The sequence below is a fragment of the Ranitomeya imitator genome, chromosome 1 (genome assembly GCF_032444005.1).
Source record: "Ranitomeya imitator isolate aRanImi1 chromosome 1, aRanImi1.pri, whole genome shotgun sequence".
In the NCBI taxonomy this organism is placed as follows: Eukaryota; Metazoa; Chordata; class Amphibia; order Anura; family Dendrobatidae; genus Ranitomeya; species Ranitomeya imitator.
In genome coordinates, this window is record NC_091282.1 from 164,165,084 (window position 1) to 164,192,029 (window position 26,946).

A 26,946-nucleotide genomic window follows, 5' to 3' on the forward strand; every position below is an offset into this window, starting at 1 on the left:
ATAATAATAAGTTCCACAACTGGATGTTTTTAAATAAAATGTCCCTGTGCTGAGATAATCTTATAAATGTGCCCCTGCTGTGTGCTGTGTAATGCTGCGTCTGACTGTACAAGGACATGGTCTCCTGGGAAGGGGAGGCAGAAAAAGAGTATGCATACACTACAGCATGGGATCACAGCTGATTCTATTTGGGAGGTAAAACATTTCACTGCCTGCATTTAAACAATGTTTTACTTCAAAGAATGAACCAGCTGTGATCCCCTGCTGTAATGTCTATACACCACTTTGCTCCCCCCCACCGGACCCAGGAGCTGTGATATGATCAGACCATGTCCCTGTACGGTCAGACACAGCCATTACACAGTACACAGCAGGGGCACATTTATAAGATTATCTCAGCGCAGGAACATTTTTTTTTAAATACATCCAATTGTGGAAATTTGTGGAAGTTCCAAGAACTATTGATTAAAATTAACTTTTTTTGTGTGTGGGAAAACCCCTTTAAGGTTAAAATGAGCCCCGTCACTAACGGGTTAAATCATTCCTAAACGGGGAATACAGCTATAACTGATCACTCTGCGGATAAATTACATTTTTTTAAATTGAATGCAAAAAGAGATGATGTCTGTTCTATATCACACACCCAAATTGTTTGTGACATTTTTTAACATTATCTAGATGTATTTTAAAGGAAAAACCATAAACTGAAGGTTTGAGATCACAAAACACATAAAGCGAGGTCCTCTGAGAGAAGAATGGGAAGATTTACAAGTTTAGCAGAAGACCAAGAATATTTTCATGGCATGATCCTGCCTTCGGTTTGTATAACTTCATCAGTGTTTAGGAGACACTCAGTTCTGATCCTATTTGATGATTTATATTTGAGAGAAAGCAGCAAAGTCTGGACGACCTGTTCTGGGGATTAAAACAAAACTATTTCCACCTCGAGAACGTTCCACAAATAAGAGCAGCGACTGATGCTGGTTCCTTGCGGCTGTTACTTCTTAGGAGAGTAGATTTGGAAAGCACTTTTCACAGTTCTCTGATGAGCAAATTAGAGGTCCTTAGAAACCACAGGAATGCAGACTTAAAGTTTCTTTTTCATACGCACCGCAAAATGTCTATTATATAAACCATTGTAAGGGAGCATTTACAAGGTTAAATCATTGTGCATTACTGCGGTAAATACAGATGAGATTTCTCCTCATCTAACTTACAATCTCATATTTTTTTTTACTATTGATTCACTTGAAAGGAATCAGAAATGTAGAGTTTTTCAATCTTTGTGATGGCTAGGAAATGCCATACCTTAAAATGGTTGTCCACTTTATCTTTATTTTAACAAATGATCATGATTTTGTGGCATTCACTTACTATTATGTAAGTATTACATGTTTTTCTCTTGAACTTGAGCCTCACAGACTTCCCTGTTCTCAAAATGGCTGCTAGTGGAGGAACATATTCCCAGGCTTGTCTATCAGCTGTTCCAAATGAAAACTACTGCTCCTGGGAAAACAGATTTTGAACTGAAGGAGGCTGCTGGACAGGTCTGGTCACATGCTCCTCCACCAGCAACCATTTTGTGTTGGGAACCTAATTTCGTAGCATTAACTTACTATTTTAGTAGTATTACATGTACTCCTCCTAAGCTTGTTCCTCACATACTGCACATCTTTCCTGTTCTCAAAATGGATGCTAGTGGAGGAGCATGTGACTAAACTTGTTCATTAGCTTTTCCAAATCAAAACCATTGTCTATGGGAAAGTTGTTTTTTAATTGGAGGAGACTGATGGACAAGTCTGGTCACATGCTCCTCCACCAGCAGCCATTTTGAGAATACAAGTTCTATGCAGTCAGTGAGGAAAGCTGCAAAAGTAAATGCAGGAGGGTGACCTGTAATACTTATATATGATAAGAGCCACAAAATCATGTCCTAAAACATTCGTTCAAAAAAGATAAAATGAACAAAATCTATAATATAACGCTGGAAGCGTCACTCTTTCCGAATCGTTTATAGACTGCGCAAGCGCAAGCGCCGGCGCAGTCTGGGCCTCACAGAGTGACGCTCCCAGGAGATCGCGGTATGCGTAAACACTGAGCGCACACCGCGATCTCCACTGGAGAGTCAGGGACCGCCAGGAGGGTAAGTATATTCACCTGTCACCCCGTTCCAGCGCTGCGTGCGGCTCCGTCTCCCGGGTCCTCTGCTGTGACGTTCCCAGTTCAGAGAGCGCGATGACGCGCTTAATGCGCGCCGGCGCCGCCCTCTGACTGAACAGTCACAGCCAGAGGAGCCGGAAGATGGCGGCGCGCAGCGCTGGAACGGGACAGACAGGTGAGTATAGCAAGTGCTGGGGGCCTGAGCTAGCGGTGACTCTGGCACCTGACCCCCACAGCGCGCCGGTGTCCCCGCCTGCTCAGGCCCCCAGCACTCGGCGCCCAGCGACGATAGGTGAGTATGGTATTTTTTTTTTTATATATATGGCAGCAGCATACGGGGCATATATAATGGAGTATCTTATGGGGGGCATATAATACAATGGTGGCGCAGGATGGGAGCAGCACATGACAGAACGGGGCGCAGGATGGGAGCAGCACATGAGAGAATGGGCGCAGGATGGCAGCAGCACATGACAGAACGGGCGCAGGATGGTAGCAGCACATGACAGAACGGGCGCAGGATGGCAGCAGCACATGACAGAATGGGCGCAGGATGGTAGGAGCACATGACAGAACGGGGGCGCAGGATGGGAGCAGCACATGACAGAATGGGCGCAGGATGGCAGCAGCACATGGCAGAACGGGCGCAGGATGGTAGCAGCACATGACAGAACGGGGGCGCAGGATGGCAGCAGCACATGACAGAATGGGGGCGCAAGATGGGAGCAGCACATGACAGAACAGGGGCGCAGGATGGGAGCAGCACATGACAGAATGGGGGCACAAGATGGGAGCAGCACATGACAGAACGGGGGCACAGGATGGCAGCAGCACATGACAGAACGGGAGCAGGATGGGAGCAGCACATGACAGAACGGAGGCGCAGGATGGGAGCAGCACATGACAGAACGGGGGCGCAGGATGGCAGCAGCACATGACAGAACGGGGGCGCAGGATGGGAGCAGCATATGACAGAACGGGGGCGCAGGATGGGAGCAGCACATGACAGAACGGGGGCGCAAGATGGGAGCATCACATGACAGAACGGGGGCACAGGATGGCAGCAGCACATGACAGAATGGGCGCAGGATGGGAGCAGCACACGACAGAACAGGGGCGCAGGATGGGAGCAGCACATGAAAGAACGGGGGCACAGGATGGGAGCAGCACATGACAGAACGGGGGCACAGGATGGGAACAGCACATGACAGAACGGGCGCACGATGGCAGCAGCACATGACAAAATGGGCACAGGATGGGAGCAGCACATGACAGATTGGGGGCGCAGGATGGCAGCAGCACATGACAGAATGGGCGCAGGATGGGAGCAGCACATGACAGAACGGGGGCGCAGGATGGGAGCAGCACATGACAGAACGGGGGCGCAGGATGGCAGCAGCACATGACAGAACGGGCGCAGGATGGGAGCAGCACATGACAGAACAGGGGCGCAGGATGGGAGCAGCACATGAAAGAACGGGGGCACAGGATGGGAGCAGCACATGACAGAACGGGGGCACAGGATGGGAGCAGCACATGACAGGATGGGAGCAGCAAATGACAGAATGGAGGCGCAGGATGGGTGCAGAACATGTCAGAATGGAGGCGCAGGATGGGTGCAGCACATGTCACAATGGGGGCGCAGGATGGGAGCAGCACATGACAGAATGGGGGCGCAGGATGGGTGCAACACATGACAGGATGGGGGCGCAAGATGGGTGCAGAACATGTCAGAATGGAGGCGCAGGATGGGTGCAGAACATGTCAGAATGGGGGCACAGGATGGGAGCAGCACATGTCACAATGGGGGCGCAGGATGGAAGCAGCACATGACAGAATGGGGGTGCAGGATGGGTGCAACACATGACAGAATGGGGGCGCAAGATGGGTGCAACACATGGCAGGATGGGGGCGCAGGATGGGTGCAGCACATGACAGGATGGGGACGCAGGATGGAGCAGCACATGTCAGAATGGAGGTGCAGGATGGGTGCAGCACATGTCAGAATGGGGACGCAGGATGGAGCAGCTCATGACAGGATGGGGACGCAGGATGGAGCAGCACATACCAGGATGGAGACCATATACCAATATAGATGCTTGCCACCCGGGCGTAGAACGGGTTCAATAGCTAGTCTTTAATAAAGCGACAGGGCTCTGAGCTCTGTGACCCCACCAATCCTAAGAATAAATGGACCATGGCAGTGCTGCATCCTCCACACAATTTTCCGCTGCTCAGTAACTGGACCCCTGGTAAAGTAATGGCATGTCCTGCCAAAACGCCATCATTTATTGAGGCCTGAGGAAAAATCCCTGTTAATTCACTCATGAAGCATCCTCAATCCCCTTACAGAAGAGGGTTCCACATACAGCCCTACACTTAAGTCTTGTAACCACCCCCAATATTAATATTTTAATCCTGCAATGCTCCATGACGGCTGTGAAAATGAAAAAAAAAACAACATAAAATGGTGTCTTTAAAAAACAAGCTCTTACTTGTTTATATTAAGGGAAAAATAAAAATGTATTTCTACTTGATAAAGGAGGAGGACAATATTAAAACACAAAGACAAAAATTGGCTGCGTCCTTAGGAAATGAATATTTGCTTATGTTTGGGATGTTATTAGGTCATAGAATCATAAAATGTTAGAGTTGGAAGGGACCTCAAGGGTCTTCATGTCCAACCTCTGCTCAATGCAGGAGTCACTAAATCAGATGTCTGTCCAGCCTCTATTCGAAGACTCCAATTGAAGGAGAACTCCCCACCTCTCGTGGCAGCCTGTTCCACTTATTGATCACCCTCACTGTCAAAAAGTTTTTTCTAATATCTAATCTGTATCTCCTCCCTTTCAGTTTCATTCCATTGCTTCTTGTGTTTCCATGTGCAAATGAGAATTAGGATGATCCCTCTACACAGTGACATCCCTTCAGATATTTGTGAACAGCTATTAAGTCTCCTCTTATTATTATTATAATTATACATTTTTATAGCGCCATTAATTTCCATGACACTTTACATGTGAAAAGGGGGCAAATATAGACAAATACATTAAACAGGAGCAAAAAACAAGGCACACAGGTACATAAGGAGGAGGACCCTGCCGTCGAGGGCTTACAGTCTGCAGGGGATGGGTGAGGATACACTAGCCTTCTTTTTTGCAAGCTAAACATTCTCAGATCCTTTAACCGTTCCTCGTAGGACATACTTTGCAGTCCGCTCTCCATCCTGGTAGCTCTTCTCTAAACTTGCTCCAGTTTTTCAATGTTTTTTTTAAATGTAGTGCCCAGAACTGGACATAGTATTCCAGATGAGGCCTGACCAAGGATGAGTAGAGGGTCACTGTTCATTACCCTGAGCGTTGTGGTGGTGTTTACTTGGCACTATATGACACTGCTACTTAGGTGATACACATCATTTGTAGTATTGTACTGTAGAATGATAGTTTTGCAGTGTACGATGGTGGTGTCAAATGTATGGTAGTGCTAGTTGACTAAAGTATGGCACTGTTATTTGGGCTCAAAAGTCTCAATTGCCAATCATATTTTATGATTGACAATAATTTATATGTATATAGTGCAGATGAGGCAACACCATCCAGCATGTTACATTTCGTATTTGACTCAATACATGTGGTAATGCAATGATTTAGCTTTACCTACTGAGTGTAGGCCCGCACTTTTGTAAACTCCTCTAATTTCAGTTGACTTAAAAGCGTAATTTAGACCATTTTTGTTAATGAGTGTTACAGCTGCCAACTGCAGACATATATGAACAAAGTTGATTTGACATAGCTTAGTATTTGGCAAAGGTTGTTGTGGTATAACTACGATTTTGCATGGGACTGCAGATTAACAAATTTGGAAAATAATGCAAAAGGTTACTGTGATGCATTTATCACAAATTTAGCCATTCTACACATCTATGTGTTTGTTGAGCTTTGGTGAATGAGCAGCTATGAAGACAGCTTTCGACTTACACTTGTAGAGGAAACAGCTTCTTGAACACTTTTCATGATGAATTCGTGCGTGATTCTCCGGATGGGTAATTCATTGTAAAGGGAGTTGATTAGGGCAACCTTAGCTGCATCTCTCCGTGCTTCTGCTCTACTTGTGCAACACTGAGGAAACAATCAAGAGACATAAGATTAACACTAACCTACATGAGTTACTTTGTGGCATGGCATTTAGACATTGTGACACATATGGTTAAACTAGAGTTTACAGGGGCCCTAATAAACAGTTTCCAGAGTGAGTTAGTTTCACTGATCCATCATTCACCGTCCAAGACAGCAATGTGTGGACCAACTGCAGGTCTACTGACCCGAACTCAATAGCCTCATAGGCATACATGAGGCTATTGAATTCGACTCTAGAGGCATGCAAACAGTCCGAATTTTGTGATCAGTACTTGGACTGTGAATTTGAAAGTTCAGCATTGCTAGAAGAACTTGAACCAATAATATATATATATAACATAAGTAGGTAAGAACTTTTGTAAGGTTGTGACCACAAACTATTTTTAGTAAAACATGAAAGGGTTGTCTAGATTAGGATAACAGTTTAAGTATATACCCAATTTGGGCAAAATGAAACAGTGACCCTAAATAGACTGGCCTCTGCTCCCTCATATCACCTTTGGGGGCAAGGCTTAAGTTCCACAACAGACCAACCTACGTCACTATCTAGCACTCCCTAGGCTGCGCTGATAGCACCATATTCTGAAAGCAGACAGAAACTGCCATGTTACTATGACAGGGTATGGCATCACTGGCTACAATCACAGTATGCAATCTGCAGAAGGGATACTGCATATTACAGGGTTTTTTTTATCTTTCTCTGCCCTTCTGTGGCAGCTGTAAAACCAGAGATGCCAATCAAAGAAAAGGGGTTGAAGATAGAACTAAAGAAAGTAGCTGAGAAAGTGTACTGAGTTGGCTGGCCACACGCCGGGCTCACTGAGCACCTCATTAACATATCTGAATAAAAATGATTTCTGGTAAACAACAACAGATGTGGATACCATTGGTAGGATTTGTATTAGGGCTATGTCCCCTACAAGGTGCAGTCATTTAGTGCTGAGAGACTCCCCTTAAATTCACCTCTCTGTTGAGGAGATAACAGCAATCAAAGCATTTGGCATCTAATGAATTAACATTTTTAAAGTCCAAGTGTATGTTATCAGCGTTTTAACAAACGGACATAAGAACAAGCCCTCACCATTGCTTAAAGCAGATTTCTCCGTGATTTCCTGCCTTAACCTCCTGCATAAGAAACAAACGTAATACAGCGAAACCCTGAAAACAGGTAAGCTGACTACTTTATTGTTGGGAAACCTAATGCAAGACTCAGTGTCAGGGAGGGGCAGCACAGCTGAGTTTAGATGTGTCACATTACAAACCTTTCTATCAGCTTTCCTTATTACTGAGTGTGTCAGTAATCGTAGTTATGTCTGCTGTGCTCAAGCAATCTGTAATTGCTCTGAAGTGAGATCATGGCCTGTTCTGGATTACGGTACTCCTTTGTGAGATATGATGACTCCCTGCTCTGATCATATAGCAGAGTGAGAACAAATTGAGTGAGTACAACAGACATAAGTGTGATCAGTGTCAGACTGAAGAACATTGGACCCACCGGAGGATTTGATTGAGTGCCCACCTTTCTCCCCCGCTGAAGAACCCCATAGCAACTACAAGGTTTGCACTATGAACTCTCCTGAAGGAGAAGCCAGGGCGCACCGGAGGATTTTCTGGTTCTCTGGTAGGCCAGTCCAACCCTGAGTGTGATTGCTGACACATCTGAGGACACATGTAAGATGGTGATTGGAGGACCTTGCACCCACCTGAGGAGTACTCTGTTGTTTTACAGTGTGTGAATGTTTTTTATACTGCAGTATGGTGGTACATTTATAGGTCACCAGACAGCAGTGTTGATTTAATAGTCATCTTTGTGGCACAGTCTCTGTGGGGTTTGTATACAGGGTTAATTGTAAGTCCGACCAATACTGAGGATTGTGGGTTAGTGACAGGAATAGGAAGTTCAGGCAGTTAAGTATTAAGTGTTAGCAAGGAAAGAAGTACAGGTTAACTCCAGGAAAGAAAAAGATCATTGTTAGGTGTTTGTGGGAATCAGTGAAAAAGGGAAAAGTGTCCTCAACAAAACTTAATTAGCAGCAGTGTTCTACCTGCCACAGTCAAGTTGGGGAACCTGCAGTGAGAGAAGAGAGGAACATCTCTAAGAGACTTGGTGGAATCGGCCCTAGTGCTGGACAGACTTGAGACCTGCAGTCAGTGAGACAGTGTCAGCGGGTCTGGGCACGTATAGGATGAAGATAGTGGGAGAATCTACTTTACTTCTGTTCCCAATTAAAGATTGGTCAGAGTGCAGTTTCAGGGCAAAACATTTAGACCCGGGTGGCGCTACACTAGTAATATGGAGAACCCTTGCTTAAACTGTGAACTGTCAACAACGTTTAAGTACTGTGCCATTGCTAGTAACCATAAAGAACATGACTCTGGTGCAGAAGTGAACAACAAGTGTAATTCCTGCTATTCTTTGTGTGCCGGTTGTTTGACTAGTAAAATGGACTTTGCTTTTAACAAACTGTCTGGTTTCCTCATCATAGGAATGGAGGGGTCCGGTGCCTCACAGACTGTGGCAGGGAAGAAACTAAAGGTATCTACAGTAACCGCATCACACACAAACCCACCCAAGGACCTTGTTTTTCTGTAATGTGCCGGGGTGTCGTACTTATGACACTAGACTACGGCTACCACCCCAGATACGTTTACACAGACAGTGTGAAGGAGGAACAGTACAGCAGATCTGATAATGCTACGAGAGGAGGAGAGCTGATAGAAGGGTTTGTAGTGTGAAACAGTTAAACTCAATTATGCAGCCCCTTGTCCCGCAAGGACCTTAGCTAAAAGGTGTTACTCATCTGTCCTTTCTAGTCATGCAGGAGGTTGGACCAGGAGATCAGACTGAATGTCATATGTTTCATACACTCAAAAATCTGCATTAAGCTATGGTGAGGGCCTGCCTTTCTGTCCTTTTGAGTGTTGCGGCCAGCTTATGATGGGTCAACATTATACAGGGAAAAGTACACGCCCCAAGTGAAAACTGTTTGATAACGTCGTAATGTCATGCATACCCTGGGAGAGTCAATGCTAACATCGTGAGTATAAGTGTTATTTCACTGCTCAAAAAAATAAAGGGAGCACTTAAACAACACAATGTAACTCCAAGTCAATCACACTTCTGCGAAATCAATCTGTACAGTTATGAAGCAACACTGATGGAAACTCAATTTCTCCTGCTGCTGTGCATTTTGGACCAGACAACAAGTATACATTATAGCAATACAAACCCTATAAAGGAGTAATTCTGCAGGTGGTGACCACAGACCATTTCTCTGTTTTCATCCTTTTTGGTTGTTGATTTGGTCATTTTTGCATTTTGCCATTGCTATCACACCTAGAAGTACAGTAACATGAGGCGGTGTCTACTGTACAATCCGCAGAAGTTGCTCAGGTAGTGCCACCCATCCAGGGTGGCACATCAATGTGAGCTGTTGCAAGAAGGGTAGCTGTGTCTGTCAGCACAGCGTCCAGACCATGGAACAGATACCAGGAGACAGGCCAGTGCACCAGGCGACATGGAGGGGGCCGTAGGAGGGCAACAACAACCAAGCAGTAGGACCACTAAGTCCTCCTTTGTGCAAGGAGGAAAAGAAGGATCAGTGCCAGTGCCCTGCAAAATTATCTCCAGCTGGCCACCAACATCCATGTGTCTGCTCAAACTGTCAGAAACGGACTCCATGAGTGTGGTATGAGGGCCTGATGTCCAGAAGTGTATGTTATGCTTACAGTCCAACATCGTGCAGGGTGATTGGCATTTGCCAGAGAACATCAAGATTGTCAGATTTCGACATTGGTACTCTGTGCTCTTTATGGATGAGAGCAGGTTCACACTGAGCACATGTGACAGAGTCTGAAGACACCTGTAGAATGTTCTGCTGCCTGCAACATCCTCCAGCATGACCGGTTTGGCAGTGGGTCAGTAATGGTGTGGGGAGGCATTTCTTTGGAGGTCCGCACAGCCCTCCATGTGCTAGCCAGAGGTACCCTGACTGTCATTAGGTACCAGGATGAGATTCTCAGACCCATTGTGAGACCAAATGTAGGTGCAGTGGGCCCTGGGTTCCTTCTGATGCATGATAATGCTAGGCCTCATGTGGCGGAAGTGTATCTGCAGTTCCTGCATGATGAAGGCATTGATGTTATAGACTGGCCTTCCCATTCCCCAGATCTGAATCCAATCGAGCAAATCTGGGACATCATGTCTCGCTCCATCCATCAACGCCACATTGCACAACATACTGTCCAGGAGTTGAATGATGCCTTAATACAGGACTGAGAGGAGATCCCTCAGGAGAACATCTGCCACCTCATCAGCACCATGCCCAGGCGTTGTAAGGAGATCATACAGGCACGTGAAGACCATACGCACTACTGAGCATCATTTCCTTGTCTTGAAGCATTTCCACTGCAGATGGATCAGCCTGTAATTTGCTTTTCCACTTTGATTTTGGAGTATCATTCCAAATCCAGACCTCCATGGGATATACATTTCGATTTACATTGATCATTTTTAAGTTTTATTGTTCTCAACGCATTCCACTATGTAATGAATACATTTTTCCAACTGGAATATTTCATTCAGTGATATCCATGATGTGCTATTTTAGCGTTCCCTTTTTTTTTTTGAGTAGTGAATTTTGCTGGGGGAAAACATAGTGGTTGAGAAGATGTTGTCCACATAATAAACAACCCCTTTAAGGTTTTACTCTAGTAGATTGCATTCTTATGTCCTGATTGGTTGGTTATTTGGTCCACTTGCTAATAGGCCATTTAACCATAGCTTTTTACCAATGACACAGGTGATTGAGCATTAGTTCTGTACTTATTGGTTGAGGCCAAATGTAAACTATTTCCAAATGGCTGCAATTGGAGTACATTATCTCATTGATGGGTTATTGGAAAGAAATAAGAAAAGAGCTGTATTGCTAAAAAGACTTTGGGCCGAATTTATAAAGACTAGCATTTTGTACACCAGTTGTGATGAACTGTTCACTGCAGTAAGATGCACCAAATTCATTGAAAAGCATGCAACTCTTAATGAATTTGGAACATCTTTCAACTGTGGTGCGCCACTGCCAGAGAAGTTACTCTAGTCAGGGACTGAAGTACATCTCTAGCGTATTTTGCACCGTTTTTAATTATGAATTATTTCAGAACACTTGGTGATGCTTGTCTTGCCCAAGCTACACTCACTTTTCTAATAATTAGCGGAGCTGTCTGGGAGCCGCGTAAAATGCCAAAAGTCGTGAAATCGGTTTTAAAAATTTTGGCAAAAACCATGATAAATAAGACCCTTTGTATCTATAGACTCTAATAATATTTCTGGCCATGAGTACATTGCAACAAGACTACTTGATTTATGATATGACATATGCTAGGTAAGTATGGTTTCGCATACAGAAGTAGAAGCGTGTGCCTCATATTTTACACTATTACACCATCCCCATTTCCACCTGGACTTCCTTTTCATTTGCTTTGAACTTTACACGCTCGTCCTATTTCCTCCCTTTATGTTATGGATCTCTTCCCTCACTCCTCTTCATATCAGCATATAAGACACATTCCAAATATTGCTCAGGTTATTGCTTTCAGATCTGCAGATTCTCCAGCTGTTGACACATGATACTAATCACTATATACAATAACTTGATCCGCAACCTGCACTCAACATGTTAAGTTTCAAAATCAGGGCTGATTTTTTTCTTATCTCTGGTCCTTTGATCTAGTGGCAAAGTATGAATTCTCTCGTTTTGCTGAGTAGGACGTGCCTTGTTGATGAATTTATTTGATACATATTGATCTGGTTTATGATGTTGAACTTTAATGAAAACCATTCATAAAGTTTCTATCCCAAACAAATATTATTTAAGGATGAACCTGTAATACTATACCAGCTGGAAGACAACCAAACCCGGTGCTTTATAGTCTGAGAGAGAGAAAAAATAATGTGGCTGGACATATACATGACCGGCACATTTAGTCATTGCATTTAGAATGTAATGAAATATAAGATACTGAAACAAAAATATATTATTTTATGTTTTTGTTGACGGGGTTGTCCAGCTCTATTAGAGTGAAAGTGAATGACCAGGAATATTCTTCACTATGGACTGGTGGCCATTATTTTGGTAGAATGCAGCTTATGGTTTTCAAACCTCGGACAACTCCTTTCAATGTTTCAGAACAGAAACAGAAGAGTAGTTAACTATCATCTTTATTAATAATTTTTATTTCTATAGCACCAAAATATTCCGCAGCACATTACAGTTTATATTAGTTAGCTAGGAATTACAATAAAGAGATTCTTTAGGTACATAACAGACATATACTATTCATTGCCTATCTTTTGGATGTGGCATCAAGGCAATATTGGTGAGGTCTGGCATCTAGCCCCTCCAGTTATCAGCTGTTATGAGCTCCAGTAGCTACCGCATGTATACACTAAATGGAGGTGCGCTGCGCAGAAATGCAATTCAGCTTCTATTCTCTTCAGTAGGAGTATTTGTTACACTGATCATATGGTAGACTTAAGGGAACCTTTCACCAGAAAAAATACTATTAACCTGCAGATATGGGGTTAATCGGCAGGCAATAGCGTTAATAATGTGCCCGGGGCTCGCACTTAGCCGAACACTGCGAGTAGAAAATGAACTTTATACTCAGCCGGCAGTTCCAGTTTCAGTCACAGGGGCGGCGCTGCAGTAACTGCACTCAGGGCTGCCACAAGGTATTTCGGGGCCCCATACTGACAAAATTTTTGGGCCCCCTTGGGACTCCACCCAGGCTCCAGCCCAGCTCCGCCTCCAACTCTCAAACGTCCCACAGTCCTATTGCCCACTCAGAAAAACTCCACATCTACACCACGTTCTCACCAATCACACATTAACAGATTCCATCTAACAACAGATCACATACACACCCAGCAGCTTTTGTTTTGGCTAAAAGATTTTTTTAAGCCATCACCACGACAAGGTAGACACTTTTGGCAGGGCCGTAGTCTACTCTAACCTATTAAATATTTGTTAAAATATCCAATACTCTTTTTAGGTATATTTCTATTTATGTTTCTTTAAGGGAATGTGTCAAATGATATTTTTAAAATGAACAATAATACCACATATAAGGGACAAATACTGCCACATCATGGCCAGACCACATAATACCCCCACATAGTGACCTATAATACCACATACAAGGGACAAATACCGCTACACTGTGACCAGACCACATTATCATCACATAGTGACTGAATAATACCACATATAAAGGGACAAATACCACCACACCGTGACAAGACCTCATATTATCACCACATAGTTACCGAATAATACCACATACAAGGGACAAATACGTACACACCATGACCAAACCACATATACCACATTGTGACCGAATACTACAAAACTAATCATTAATTAAAAAAAACACAATACTAATTTTACCATAAGTGCCATTATACGCAGAAGCTTTGTATATAGTACACAGTGTATAGTGTCAGGAGTGTCAGTGTACATGTAATACAGTGATCACCAATGACACTATACACAGGAGCTCTGTATATAGTGTCAGTGTACAGGTAATACAGTGATCACCGGTGACATACACAGGAGCTCTGTATATAATGTATAATGTACAGTTAATACAGTGATCACCAGTGACAATATACACAGGAGCTCTGTATATAGTCTATAGTGTACAGGTAATACAGTGATCACCAGGGACATTATACACAGGAGCTCTGTATATAGTATCAGTGTACGGGTAATACAGTGATCACAGTTGACATTATATACATGAGCTCTGTATATAGTGTCAGTGTACAGGTAATACAGTGATCACCCGTGATATTATCCACAGGAGCTCTGTATATAGTGTATAGTGTACAGGTAGTACAGCGATCACTAGTGACATTATACACAGGAGCTCTGTATATAGTGTCAGTGTAAAGGTAATAAAGTGATCAACAGTGACGAGCACAGGAGCTCTGTATATACTGTATAGGTAATACAGTGATCACCAGTGACATTATACACAGGAGCTCTGTATATAGTATACAGTAAATAGTGTCAGTGTACAGGTTACACACTGACTCACCGGTGACGTCTCTAGTTGAAGTCCTTCATCTTCGCCTTTCTTCTTCTTCATCCAGTTCAGACCGCCATCATTTCTTCTAGCCAGGACTCGTCTCTGCAGACAATAACACAGTTATCTAGAGCACATTCCCAAATTTTTGCTCAACCTCTACACTATGCCAGATGAAGAAAAAAAGCAACTCACCCTGCACAGTAACAGGATCTCTCCTCCCCCACATTGAAAACCGTATTCTCAAAAATAATATCCTTTAATTAGCACCTGCAGTAATAATATCCTACATTCTGGACCCCACGTTTACTCCCATTCTGGACCCCACGTGTCCTCCCATTCTGCCTCATGTCTCTCCATATTGCCCCCATAGTAATCTATAACAGTATAATGCATCCCATAGTTATCCATAGTAGTATAATGCAGCCCCATAGCAGCACAATGCAGCCCCATAGCAGTATAATGCACCCCCATAGCAGTATAATGCACCCTCATAGCAATATGATGCAGCCCCATAGTAGTATAATTCACCCCCGTAGTGGTATAATGCACTCCAAAGTAGTATAATGCAGCCCCATAGCAGTATAATGTACCCCCATAGCACTATAATGCACCCTCATAGCAGTATGATGCAGCCCCATAGCATAATGCAGCCCCATAGGATAAAGCACCCCCATAGTGGTATATTGCACCCCCATAATGGTATAATGCAGCTCCATAGTATAATGCACCCCATAGTGGTATAATGCACCCCCATAGTGGTATAATGCACCCCCATAGTAGTCTAATGCACAGCCCCATAGTAAAACACAGCCGATAGTATAATGCACCCCCATAATGGTATAATGCACTCTATAGTAGTATAATGCAGCCCCATAGCAGTATAATGCACCCCCATAGCAGTATAATGCACCCCCATAGAAGTATGATGCAGCCCCATAGTAGTATGATGCACCGCATAGTGGTATAATGCACCCCCGTAGTATAATGCACCCCCATAGTGGTATAATGCACCCCCATAGTGGTGTAATGCATTCCATAGTAGTCTAATGCACCTCATAGTATAATGTAGCCTCCATAGTATAATACACCTCATAGAATAATGCATCCTATAGCGGTATAATGCACTCCATAGTAGTATAATGCAGCCCCATAGTAGTATAATGTACCCCCATAGGAGTATAATGCAGCCTCATAGGAGTATAATGCACCCCCATAGGAATATAATGCACCCCCATAAGAGTATAATGCACCCCCTAGTAGGATAATGCAGCCCTATACTGTTGTGAGTTCTGTTTTTGGGCTCCCTCTGGTGGTTACTGATGGTACTGGGTGACTTGTCTTTCCTGGGTTTCTGGGTTCCACCTGTTCCATCAGCATATGGGAGTTTCCTATTTAACCTGGCTTTGCTGGCATTTCCTCGCCGGTTATCAATGTATCCAGTGTGTCTTGTTACCTCTGCTCCCTGCTCCTAGAACCTTCTGGTCAAGCTAAGTTTGGATTTTCCTGTTTTGGTGTTTTGCTTTATTTGGTTTTTAGTCCAGCCTGCAGATATGTGATTCTTGCTGCTGGTTGCTCTAGTGGGCTGAAATTGCTCCTCATGTACCATGAGTTGGCACATGAGTTCAAGTAATTTCAGGATGGTTTTTTGAAGGGTTTTTCGCTGACCGCGCAGTTCACTTTTGTATCCTCTGCTATCTAGCTTTAGCGGGCCTCATTTTGCTGAAACTGTTTTCATACTGCGTATGTGCTTTCCTCTCATTTCACCGTCATTATATGTGGGGGGCTGCTATTTCTGTGGGGTGTTTCTCTGGAGGCAAGAGAGGTCTGTGTTTCTTCTAATAGGGGAAGTTAGATCTTCGGCTGGAGCGAGACGTCTAGGATCATCGTAGGCACGTTCCCCGGCTACTTTTATTTGTGTGTTAGGTTCAGGGTCGCGGTCAGCTCAGGTTACATCGCCCTAGAGCTTGTTTGTATCTGTGCTTGTCCTTTAGTGATCCCCTGCCATTGGGATCATGATAGTATAACCGGCCCACAAAGTGTTAATTGTATTGGCTGAAGTAGGAGGATAAGTAGTCTGAGGAAGTTTTTTTTTTTTTTTTCTCTTTCTCTTTCCCTCAGAGTTTGCTGCCTAGCCTTATTGCAGCCTGGCTACTTCCTCCTCCTCTTAATCTTTGAATGGCTCTGATCCCAGCTGTTTATCATGGACGTCCAGAGTTTGGCTTCCAGCCTGAATAATCTTGCCACTAAGGTTCAAAATATACAGGATTTTGTTGTACATGTTCCTATGTCTGAACCTAGAATTCCTGTCCCAGAGTTTTTTTCTGGAGATAGATCTCGTTTTCTGAATTTTAGGAACAATTTCAAGTTGTTTCTTTCTTTGAAATCTCGCTCCTCTGGAGACCCTGCTCAGCAAGTCAAGATAATTATATCTTTCCTGCGGGGTGACCCTCAGGATTGGGCATTTGCATTGGCACCAGGGGACCCTGCGTTGCTTAATGCGGATGCGTTTTTTCTGGCATTGGGTTTGCTCTATGAGGAACCTAACCAAGAGATTCAGGCTGAAAAAGCTTTGTTGGACCTCTCTCAGGGGCAAGATGAAGCAGAAATTTATTGTCAAAAATTTCGTAAGTGGTCGGTACTTACTCAGTGGAATGAGTGCGCTCTGGCTGCAAAGTTTAGAGATGGCCTTTCTGAGGCCATTAAAGATGTTATGGTGGGGTTCCCTGCGCCTGCTGGTCTGAATGAGTCTATGACTATGGCTGTTCAGATTGATCGGCGTTTACGGGAGCGCAAACCTGTGCATCATTTGGCGGTGTCGTCTGAACCGTCACCTGAGATAATGCAATGTGATAGAATTCAGTCCAGAAGTGAACGGCAAAAGTATAGGCGGAAAAAAGGGTTGTGCTTTTATTGTGGTGATTCAGCTCATGTTATATCAGCATGCTCTAAACGCACAAAAAAGGTTGATAAGTCTGTTGCCATTAGTACTTTACAGTCTAAGTTCATTCTGTCTGTGACTCTGATTTGTTCATTATCATCCATTTCCGTCGATGCCTATGTGGATTCAGGCGCTGCCCTGAGTCTTATGGATTGGTCATTTGCCAATCGCTGTGGGTTTAGTCTGGAGCCTCTGGAAGTCCCTATTCCTTTGAAGGGAATTGACTCTACACCTTTGGCTATGAATAAACCTCAGTACTGGACACAAGTGACCATGCGTATGACTCCCGTTCATCAGGAGGTGATTCGCTTCCTGGTACTGTATAATTTGCATGATGTTCTAGTACTTGGTCTGCCATGGTTACAAACTCATAATCCAGTCCTTGACTGGAAATCAATGTCTGTGTTAAGCTGGGGTTGTCAGGGGGTTCATGATGATGCACCTCCGATTTCTATCGCTTCATCTACTCCTTCTGAGATTCCTGTGTTTTTGTCTGACTATCGGGATGTTTTTGAGGAGCCTAAGCTCAGTTCGCTTCCTCCTCACAGGGATTGCGATTGTGCTATAAATTTAATTCCAGGCAGTAAATTTCCTAAAGGTCGTTTGTTCAATCTGTCAGTGCCAGAGCATACTGCTATGCGGGATTATGTTAAGGAGTCCTTGGAAAAGGGACATATCTGTCCATCTTTGTCCCCTTTGGGAGCAGGTTTTTTTTTCGTGGCCAAAAAAGATGGTTCCTTGAGGCCTTGTATAGATTATCGTCTTTTGAATAAGATTACCGTAAAATATCAGTATCCTTTGCCATTGTTGACTGATTTGTTTGCTCGCATTAAGGGGGCTAAATGGTTCACTAAGATTGATCTTTGGGGTGCGTATAATCTTATACGAATAAAGCAAGGTGATGAGTGGAAAACCGCATTTAATACGCCTGAGGGCCATTTTGAGTATTTGGTAATGCCTTTTGGACTTTCTAATGCTCCTTCAGTCTTCCAGTCCTTTATGCACGATATTTTCCGTGAATATCTGGATAAATTTATGATTGTGTATTTGGATGATATTTTGGTTTTTTCTGATGACTGGGAGTCTCATGTTCAGCAGGTCAGGAAGGTGTTTCAGGTCCTGCGGGCCAATTCCTTGTTTGTAAAAGGCTCAAAGTGTCTCTTTGGAGTCCAGAAGATTTCTTTCTTGGGGTATATTTTTTCCCCTTCTACTATTGAGATGGATCCCGTCAAGGTTCAGGCTATTTGTGACTGGACGCAGCCTACATCTCTTAAGAGTCTACAGAAGTTCTTGGGCTTTGCTAATTTCTATCGTCGTTTTATAACTAGTTTTTCTAGTGTTGTTAAGCCTTTGACGGATTTGACTAAGAAGGGTGCTGATGTTGCTAATTGGTCTCCTGCGGCTGTGGAGGCCTTTCAGGAACTTAAGCGCCGGTTTTCTTCTGCTCCTGTGTTGCGTCAGCCAGATGTTTCGCTCCCTTTTCAGGTTGAGGTTGATGCTTCCGAGATTGGAGCGGGGGCGGTTTTGTCACAGAGAAGCTCCGATGGCTCAGTGATGAAGCCATGCGCGTTTTTTTCTAGAAAGTTTTCGCCGGCTGAGCGGAATTATGATGTTGGTAATCGGGAACTTTTGGCCATGAAGTGGGCATTTGAGGAGTGGCGTCATTGGCTAGAGGGTGCTAGACATCGTGTGGTGGTCTTGACTGATCACAAAAATTTGATTTACCTTGAGTCTGCCAGGCGTCTGAATCCTAGACAGGCTCGTTGGTCACTGTTTTTCTCTCGTTTCAATTTTGTGGTTTCATACCTGCCAGGTTCAAAGAATGTGAAGGCGGATGCTCTTTCTAGGAGTTTTGTGCCTGACTCCCTTGGAAATTCTAAGCCCTCTGGTATCCTTAGGGATGGGGTGATTTTGTCTGCTGTCTCCCCAGACTTGCGACGTGCTTTGCAGGAGTTTCAGGTGGCTAAACCTGATCGTTGTCCGCCTGAGAGACTGTTTGTTCCGGATAATTGGACCAGTAGAGTCATCTCCGAGGTCCATTCTTCTGCGTTGGCAGGTCATCCTGGAATATTTGGTACTAGAGACTTGGTGGCCAGGTCTTTTTGGTGGCCTTCCTTGTCGAGGGATGTGCGTTCTTTTGTGCAGTCTTGTGAGGTTTGTGCTCGGGCTAAGCCTTGCTGTTCTCGGGCCAGTGGATTGTTGTCACCTTTGCCTATCCCGAAGAGGCCTTGGACGCACATTTCCATGGACTTTATTTCGGATCTCCCTTTCTCTCAAAAAATGTCCATCATCTGGGTTGTGTGTGATCGCTTTTCTAAAATGGTTCATCTGGTACCCTTGCCTAAGTTGCCTTCCTCCTCTGAGTTGGTCCCTCTGTTTTTTCAGAATGTGGTTCGTTTGCATGGGATTCCTGAGAACATCGTTTCTGACAGGGGATCCCAGTTTGTGTCTAGATTTTGGCGGACGTTCTGTGCTAAGATGGGCATTGATTTGTCCTTTTCGTCTGCATTCCATCCTCAGACGAATGGCCAGACTGAACGAACTAATCAGACCTTGGAAACTTATTTAAGGTGTTTTGTTTCTGCTGATCAGGATGACTGGGTTACCTTTTTGCCGCTGGCCGAGTTTGCCCTTAATAATCGGGCTAGTTCTGCTACCTTGGTTTCTCCTTTCTTTTGTAATTCGGGGTTTCATCCTCGTTTTTCCTCTGGTCAGGTGGAATCTTCTGATTGTCCTGGAGTGGACATGGTGGTGGATAGGTTGCATCGGATTTGGAGTCATGTGGTGGACAATTTGAAGTTGTCCCAGGAGAAGGCTCAGCAGTTTGCTAATCGCCGTCGCCGCGTGGGTCCTCGACTTCTTGTTGGTGACTTGGTGTGGTTGTCTTCTCGTTTTGTTCCTATGAAGGTCTCTTCTCCTAAGTTCAAGCCTCGGTTCATCTGTCCCTATAGGATCTTGGAAATTCTTAACCCTGTGTCGTTTCGTTTGGATCTCCCGGCATCGTTTGCTATTCATAATGTGTTTCATCGGTCGTTGTTGCGGAAGTATGAGGTACCTGTTGTTCCTTCTCTTGAGCCTCCTGCTCCAGTGCTGGTGGAGGGAGAATTGGAGTATGTTGTGGAGAAGATCTTGGATTCTCGTGTTTCCAGATGGAAACTCCAGTATTTGGTCAAGTGGAAGGGTTATGGTCAGGAGGATAATTCTTGGGTGGTTGCCTCGGATGTTCATGCTGATGATTTGGTTCGCGCTTTTCATAGGGCTCATCCTGGTCGCCCTGGTGGTTCTCGTGAGGGTTCGGTGACCCCTCCTCAAGGGGGGGGTACTGTTGTGAGTTCTGTTTTTGGGCTCCCTCTGGTGGTTACTGATGGTACTGGGTGACTTGTCTTTCCTGGGTTTCTGGGTTCCACCTGTTCCATCAGCATATGGGAGTTTCCTATTTAACCTGGCTTTGCTGGCATTTCCTCGCCGGTTATCAATGTATCCAGTGTGTCTTGTTACCTCTGCTCCCTGCTCCTAGAACCTTCTGGTCAAGCTAAGTTTGGATTTTCCTGTTTTGGTGTTTTGCTTTATTTGGTTTTTAGTCCAGCCTGCAGATATGTGATTCTTGCTGCTGGTTGCTCTAGTGGGCTGAAATTGCTCCTCATGTACCATGAGTTGGCACATGAGTTCAAGTAATTTCAGGATGGTTTTTTGAAGGGTTTTTCGCTGACCGCGCAGTTCACTTTTGTATCCTCTGCTATCTAGCTTTAGCGGGCCTCATTTTGCTGAAACTGTTTTCATACTGCGTATGTGCTTTCCTCTCATTTCACCGTCATTATATGTGGGGGACTGCTATTTCTGTGGGGTGTTTCTCTGGAGGCAAGAGAGGTCTGTGTTTCTTCTAATAGGGGAAGTTAGATCTTCGGCTGGAGCGAGACGTCTAGGATCATCGTAGGCACGTTCCCCGGCTACTTTTATTTGTGTGTTAGGTTCAGGGTCGCGGTCAGCTCAGGTTCCATCGCCCTAGAGCTTGTTTGTATCTGTGCTTGTCCTTTAGTGATCCCCTGCCATTGGGATCATGACACTATACTGCGGCTTTACAAAACATAAGTTTCTCCTTACTTGGCTGTGGTCCAGCGATGTCCATCACTTGATACATCTGAGGCGCATACGATCGTATGACAGTGACATCATATGCTGGCGACGTGCCCGTTGTCATCAGCTGCCGGCCTGGTTTTGGCTGGCAGCTGTTTACTGCTGCCATGTGGGAGGAATCTCCTGCAAGTGGCCGGGATCCAGCGATGTCCACCACTCGATACATCTGAGATGTGTACCATCGTATGACAGTGACGTCATATGCCGGCGACGTGCCCGCTGACGTCAGCTGCCAGCCTGTGGTTAGCTGGCGGCAGTCAACTGTTGCCGTGCAGGAGGAATCTGAGGTAGGAAATGGCAGCTGGTGCTTATGACAGTCTATGGAGAGGGGAAGGGGAGAAGAGGAAGGAGCAAGCGGGAGATTAGTATATGGACAGATAAATAGATATACATACACACTTTTATTTATTTTGTGGAGTCATCTCTCCCAACTTTTATAAACCAGGAGAAGGATATGTATTGGGACATGTAGACAGTAATTATGTCTCTTCTGAAGCCTCTTAATATTGTCGCCAGCAATACCCCTGTTATGGCCATTATAGAGTATGATGCTTCCAAAAATGCCCCCACCTGCACACTGAGTATGGTATCCCCACACACACACAGCTTTACCCCACACGTGCAGTATACAATGTGATGACAACATAATTTCTATACAAGGTATGATGTTCCCACAGTGCCACCAAAAGAGTATAATACCTCCACAGCAAGTGCCCGCTATAATATGATATCCCCATAGTCCCCGCCATATGCACACAGTATTTTGGCACACAAAGTATGATAGCACCCTTTTAAATATGACGGTCCCCACAAGCCCTCACATTGCTGCGATAATTAGAAAGCTATTCATTTACACCAAGGATTTCTTTCTTTGGCAGCGCTAAAAATTTAAGAGTGGGTGTCAGGTCTAAATATGTTGGTAGAAGCTGAAGTTCAGTTGCCAGAAAGAGGCAATCAGTACATGTTGGGTGTTGTAACTCGGTGCGGTAGTTCTGCCTGACTCTTTTCATATATCATGGTTATGATCGTTCCTCCTGCAGACACAGATCTGGATATCATGATACAAACATTTAAAGATATTCGAAAACCAGACATGTACTCTATCCACATGACTATTTCATGAACTTGTAGACTCAGAGACAAAGAATCTTGTTTTCAACATAAGCCACCTGCCGCGTTTGTCGCTGAGATATTATATGATTTGATAGAGCAATTTTGGCAAAATCAAGTGTTGCAATCTGTGCTATGAGCCGGGTCATTTTATATACTCATTTGTTATTGTTTCGCCTATGGTGCAGTTTAAAACCACAAATTAATTTGAAGGTCTCTGTTTCATCAAGCACTTCGTCTTACACAGTAGCAGCAGGATGCAGTGGTTTTGCTTCCCAGCCGTTTGTCAGAAGGTCTTGGGATTTCAGCTGTGCGGAGAATGTTTGGTTTAAATCATCGTGAGAAACCTTCCCCCTGATCGTCCTGCTGCGCTGCATTGTGAAATACTGTCACCATTCGTGGCAAAGCATGAAAGCAACAGCAATACGATCATTTGGGGAATAACGTAATGGCTTACAACTAGATTTTATTACCACATACAGAGAGACACTATGTTTAATTATTTTAGTCAAAAGCAGAAAAATCATCTGTTTTACCACAATGAAATGCACAATCAGGACCAAAACGTCAAAATATCTTTAGTTTCTGACATTTAGGCAGAAACTGACCTTTTTTTACCTGGCGTGTAAAGCTTTGATAAGCCATAAAATTTTTGCGCAACTTCAGAATTGGGCGCAAATGTTGTGACTTTTAGCATTTTCACACCAGTTTCTCCCAGCACCATAAAAATGAGCAAAGCTCGGGGGGGGAGCATGATGAAGGCATGACGCCACAGCTCATCTAATTCATGAAGAGCTGTGTGGTTCCTTAAGGTACTGTCACACTAGACGATATCGCTAGCGATCCGTGACGTTGCAGCGTCCTCGCTAGCGATATCGTCCAGTGTGACAGGCAGCAGCGATCAGGCCCCTGCTGTGCTGTCGCTGGTCGGGGAAGAAAGTCCAGAACTTTATTTGGTCGCTGGACTCCCCGTAGACATCGCTGAATCGGCGTGTGTGACACCGATTCAGCGATGTCTTCACTGGTAACCAGGGTAAACATCGGGTAACTAAGCGCAGGGCCGCGCTTAGTAACCCGATGTTTACCCTGGTTACCGGCATCGTTGGTCGCTGGAGAGCGGTCTGTATGACAGCTCTCCAGCGACCAAACAGCGACGCTGCAGCGATCCGGATCGTTGTCGGTATCGCTGCAGCGTCGCTAAGTGTGACGGTACCTTTACACCAGAAATTTCTCTAATTGCCTTACCTGCCTCCCAATGGATCCTCCTCTCTGGTCTCTTTCATGTGCAAATAAATGTGTTCATATATTTGGACCAAGAGGTCTCTGACCTCAGTCTCTTAGTGCATCTTGAAATGCAGCTTTTACCGTAAGTGCACATTAGAAATAATAGGAATGTCCCAGAAATGACCAGAAGGTATGAAAAAACAACGTTAACTGTGCTTACCCCTTTATCGCTCACACTTACTTTCACCATGCTTACTTAAGGTACCTTCACACTCAGCAACTTTGCAACGAGAACGACAACGATCCGTGACGTTGCAGCTTCCTGGATAGCGATCTCGTTGTGTTTGACACACAGCAGCGATCTGGATCCCGCTGTGATATCGCTGGTCGGAGCTAGAAGTCCAGAACTTTATTTGGTCGTCAGGTCGGCGTGTATCGTCATGTTTGACAGCAAAAGCAACGATGCCAGCAATGTTTTACATGGAGCTAACAACCAGCTACAACGATAAGTGAGTCGCCGTTACGTCACTGGATCGCTCCTGCATCGTTCTGGAGCTGCAGTGTTTGACGTCTCTACAGCGACCTAAACAGCGACGCTGCAGCGATCGGCTCGTTGTCTATATCGCTGCAGCGTCACTGAGTGTGACGGTACCTTTATGCCTTTATAGTTTTTGTTTCACTAATCCTTACTCTCCTTCTCTACCCCCATATCCCAGCCATCTCCAAACAAATGTTTATCTCACCTTCTGTCTTACCTCCACACCAAACCTCATCTGCATACCTGCTCCTTAACCTCAGATCCCTGCTACTAAAACACAAAAAAGGCAGCCACTCTCCATTTCCCATCTCCTCTCCCTTTCTCAGTTTCTCCTCACTGCTGACAATATACAGTGCCTTGCGAAAGTATTCGGCTCCCTGGAACTTTTCAACCTTTTCCCACATATCATGCTTCAAACATAAAGATACCAAATGCAAATTTTTGGTGAAGAATCAACAACAAGTGGAACACAATTGTGAATTGTGGAATTTCCAAAACTGAAAAGTGGGGTGTGCAATATTATTCGGCCCCTTTACTTTCAGTGCAGCAAACTCACTCCAGAAGTTCATTGTGGATCTCTGAAAGATCCAATGTTGTCCTAAATGCCTAACGATGATAAATATAATCCACCTGTGTGTAATCAAGTCTCTGTACAAATGCACCTGCTCTGTGATAGTCTCAGGGTTCTGTTTGAAGCACAGAGAGCATCATGAAGACCAAGGAACACAACAGGCAGGTCCTTGATACTGTTGTGGAGAAGTTTAAAGCCGGATTTGGATACAAAATGATTTCCAAAACTTTAATCATCCCAAGGAGCACTGTGCAAGCGATCATACTGAAATGAAAGGAGTATCATACCACTGCAAATCTACCAAGACCCGGCCGTCCCTCTAAACTTTCATCTCAAACAAGGAGAAGACTAATCAGATATGCAGCCAAGAGGCCCATGATCACTCTGGATGAACTGCAGAGATCTACAGCTGAGGTGGGACAGTCTGTCCATAGGACAACAATCAGTTGTACACTGCACAAATCTGGCCTTTATGGAAGAGTGGCAAGAAGAAAGCCATTTCTCAAAGATATCCATAAAAAATGTTGTTTAAAGTTTGCAACAAGCCACATGGGAGACACACAAAACATGTGGAAGAAGGTGCTTTGGTCAGATGAAACAAAAATCAAACTTTTTGGCAACAATGCCAAACGATATGTTTGGCGTAAAGGCAACACAGCTCATCACCCTGAAACCACCACCCCCACTGTCAAATATGGTGGTGGCAGCATCATGATTTGGGCCTGCTTTTCTTTAGCAGGGACAGGGAAGATGGTTAAAATTGATGGGAAGATGGATGGAGCCAAATACAGGACCTTGAAGAAAGCATGTTGGAGCATGTAGACATTAATTATGTCTCTACTGAAGCCCCTTTTTTCTTGAAGAAAACATGTTGGAGTCTGCAAAAGACCTGAGACTGGGACGAAGATTTGTCTTCCAACAAGACAATGATCCCAAACATAAAGCCAAATCTACAATGGAATGGTTCATAAATAAACGTATCCAGGTGTTAGAATGGCCAAGTCAAAGTCCAGACCTCAATCTAATCGAGAATCTGTGGAAAGAGCTGAAAACTGCTGTTCACAAATGATCTCCATCAAACCTCACTGAGCTCGAGCTGTTTGCTAAGGAAGAATGGGCAAGAATTTCAGTCTCTCGATGTACAAAACTGATAGAGACATACCCCAAGCGACTTGCAGCTGGCGCAACAAAGTATTAAGTTAAAGGGGCAGAATAATATTGCACGCCCCACTTTTCAGTTTTGGAAATTCCACAAAAATTTAAAATAACCAATAAATTTCGTTCAACTTCACAATTTTGTTCCACTTGTTGTTGATTCTTCACCAAAAATTTACATTTCGTATCTTTATGTTTGAAGCATGATATGTGGAAAAAGGTTGAAAAGTTCCAGTGAGCCAAATACTTTCGCAAGGCACTGTAACTCCCAATCTGGGACTTCCACAGCTGTTAACCCCTCCATTAATTCTCCCTCCTATCACACACCACCTGCCAGAAAATATCGCAATCTCTCCAATATAAAACCCGTTTTTCTGACGCCACCTTCGCCACTTTCTTTTTCTGGAGCGATTTGAAAAGCCCTTTACATCTGCAAAAAGTTCCATGTCATCCACGACCAATTTACCTTTCGTACCTTATCCTTCCTGGGCCTCCTTCAAAGATGGCTGATGCCCCCCCCCAACATGGCCTTACCCGCTGCCCTGTGTTACGAACTGCACCTTCAATCCACTCCCACCTCTACCCTCCCTCGTCCTCCATTTTTATTTAGTGTATTCTGTCTGTATCTACTCTGCCTCAAAAATATTTAAAGAATCTGTCCTTTCTTCAACCCTGAAGCTACTAAAATGTAAGTACATGCCCTCATCATCTCCCGCCTTGACTACTGCAAAATCCTCTTCTGTGGCCTCCCTACTAACACTCTCGCGCCTCTCCAGTCCGTCATTAACTCTGCTTCCCAACTAATCCACCTTTCTCTATGCTACTCTGCTTCTGCCCTCTGCTAATCCCTTTATTGGCTCCCAATTCCCCAACGTATCCAGTTTAAACTGCT

At 44.4% G+C, this 26,946-nt stretch overlaps 1 protein-coding gene across 2 annotated transcripts in view; it reads right to left on the bottom strand.

The window, feature by feature from the left end:
- The window catches only part of LIX1 (limb and CNS expressed 1), a 285,142-nt gene that overhangs the window by 139,862 nt on the left and 118,334 nt on the right, over window positions 1–26,946 (bottom strand). For both annotated transcript variants that reach the window (XR_011318406.1, XM_069752093.1), the window contains exon 3: window positions 6,138–6,278. Coding sequence is in view for 1 of the 2 variants with exons in the window: in XM_069752093.1 (XP_069608194.1) it covers window positions 6,138–6,278 (141 nt within the window). In the remaining variant the exon portion in view is untranslated. The remainder of the gene's footprint in view (window positions 1–6,137; window positions 6,279–26,946) is intronic.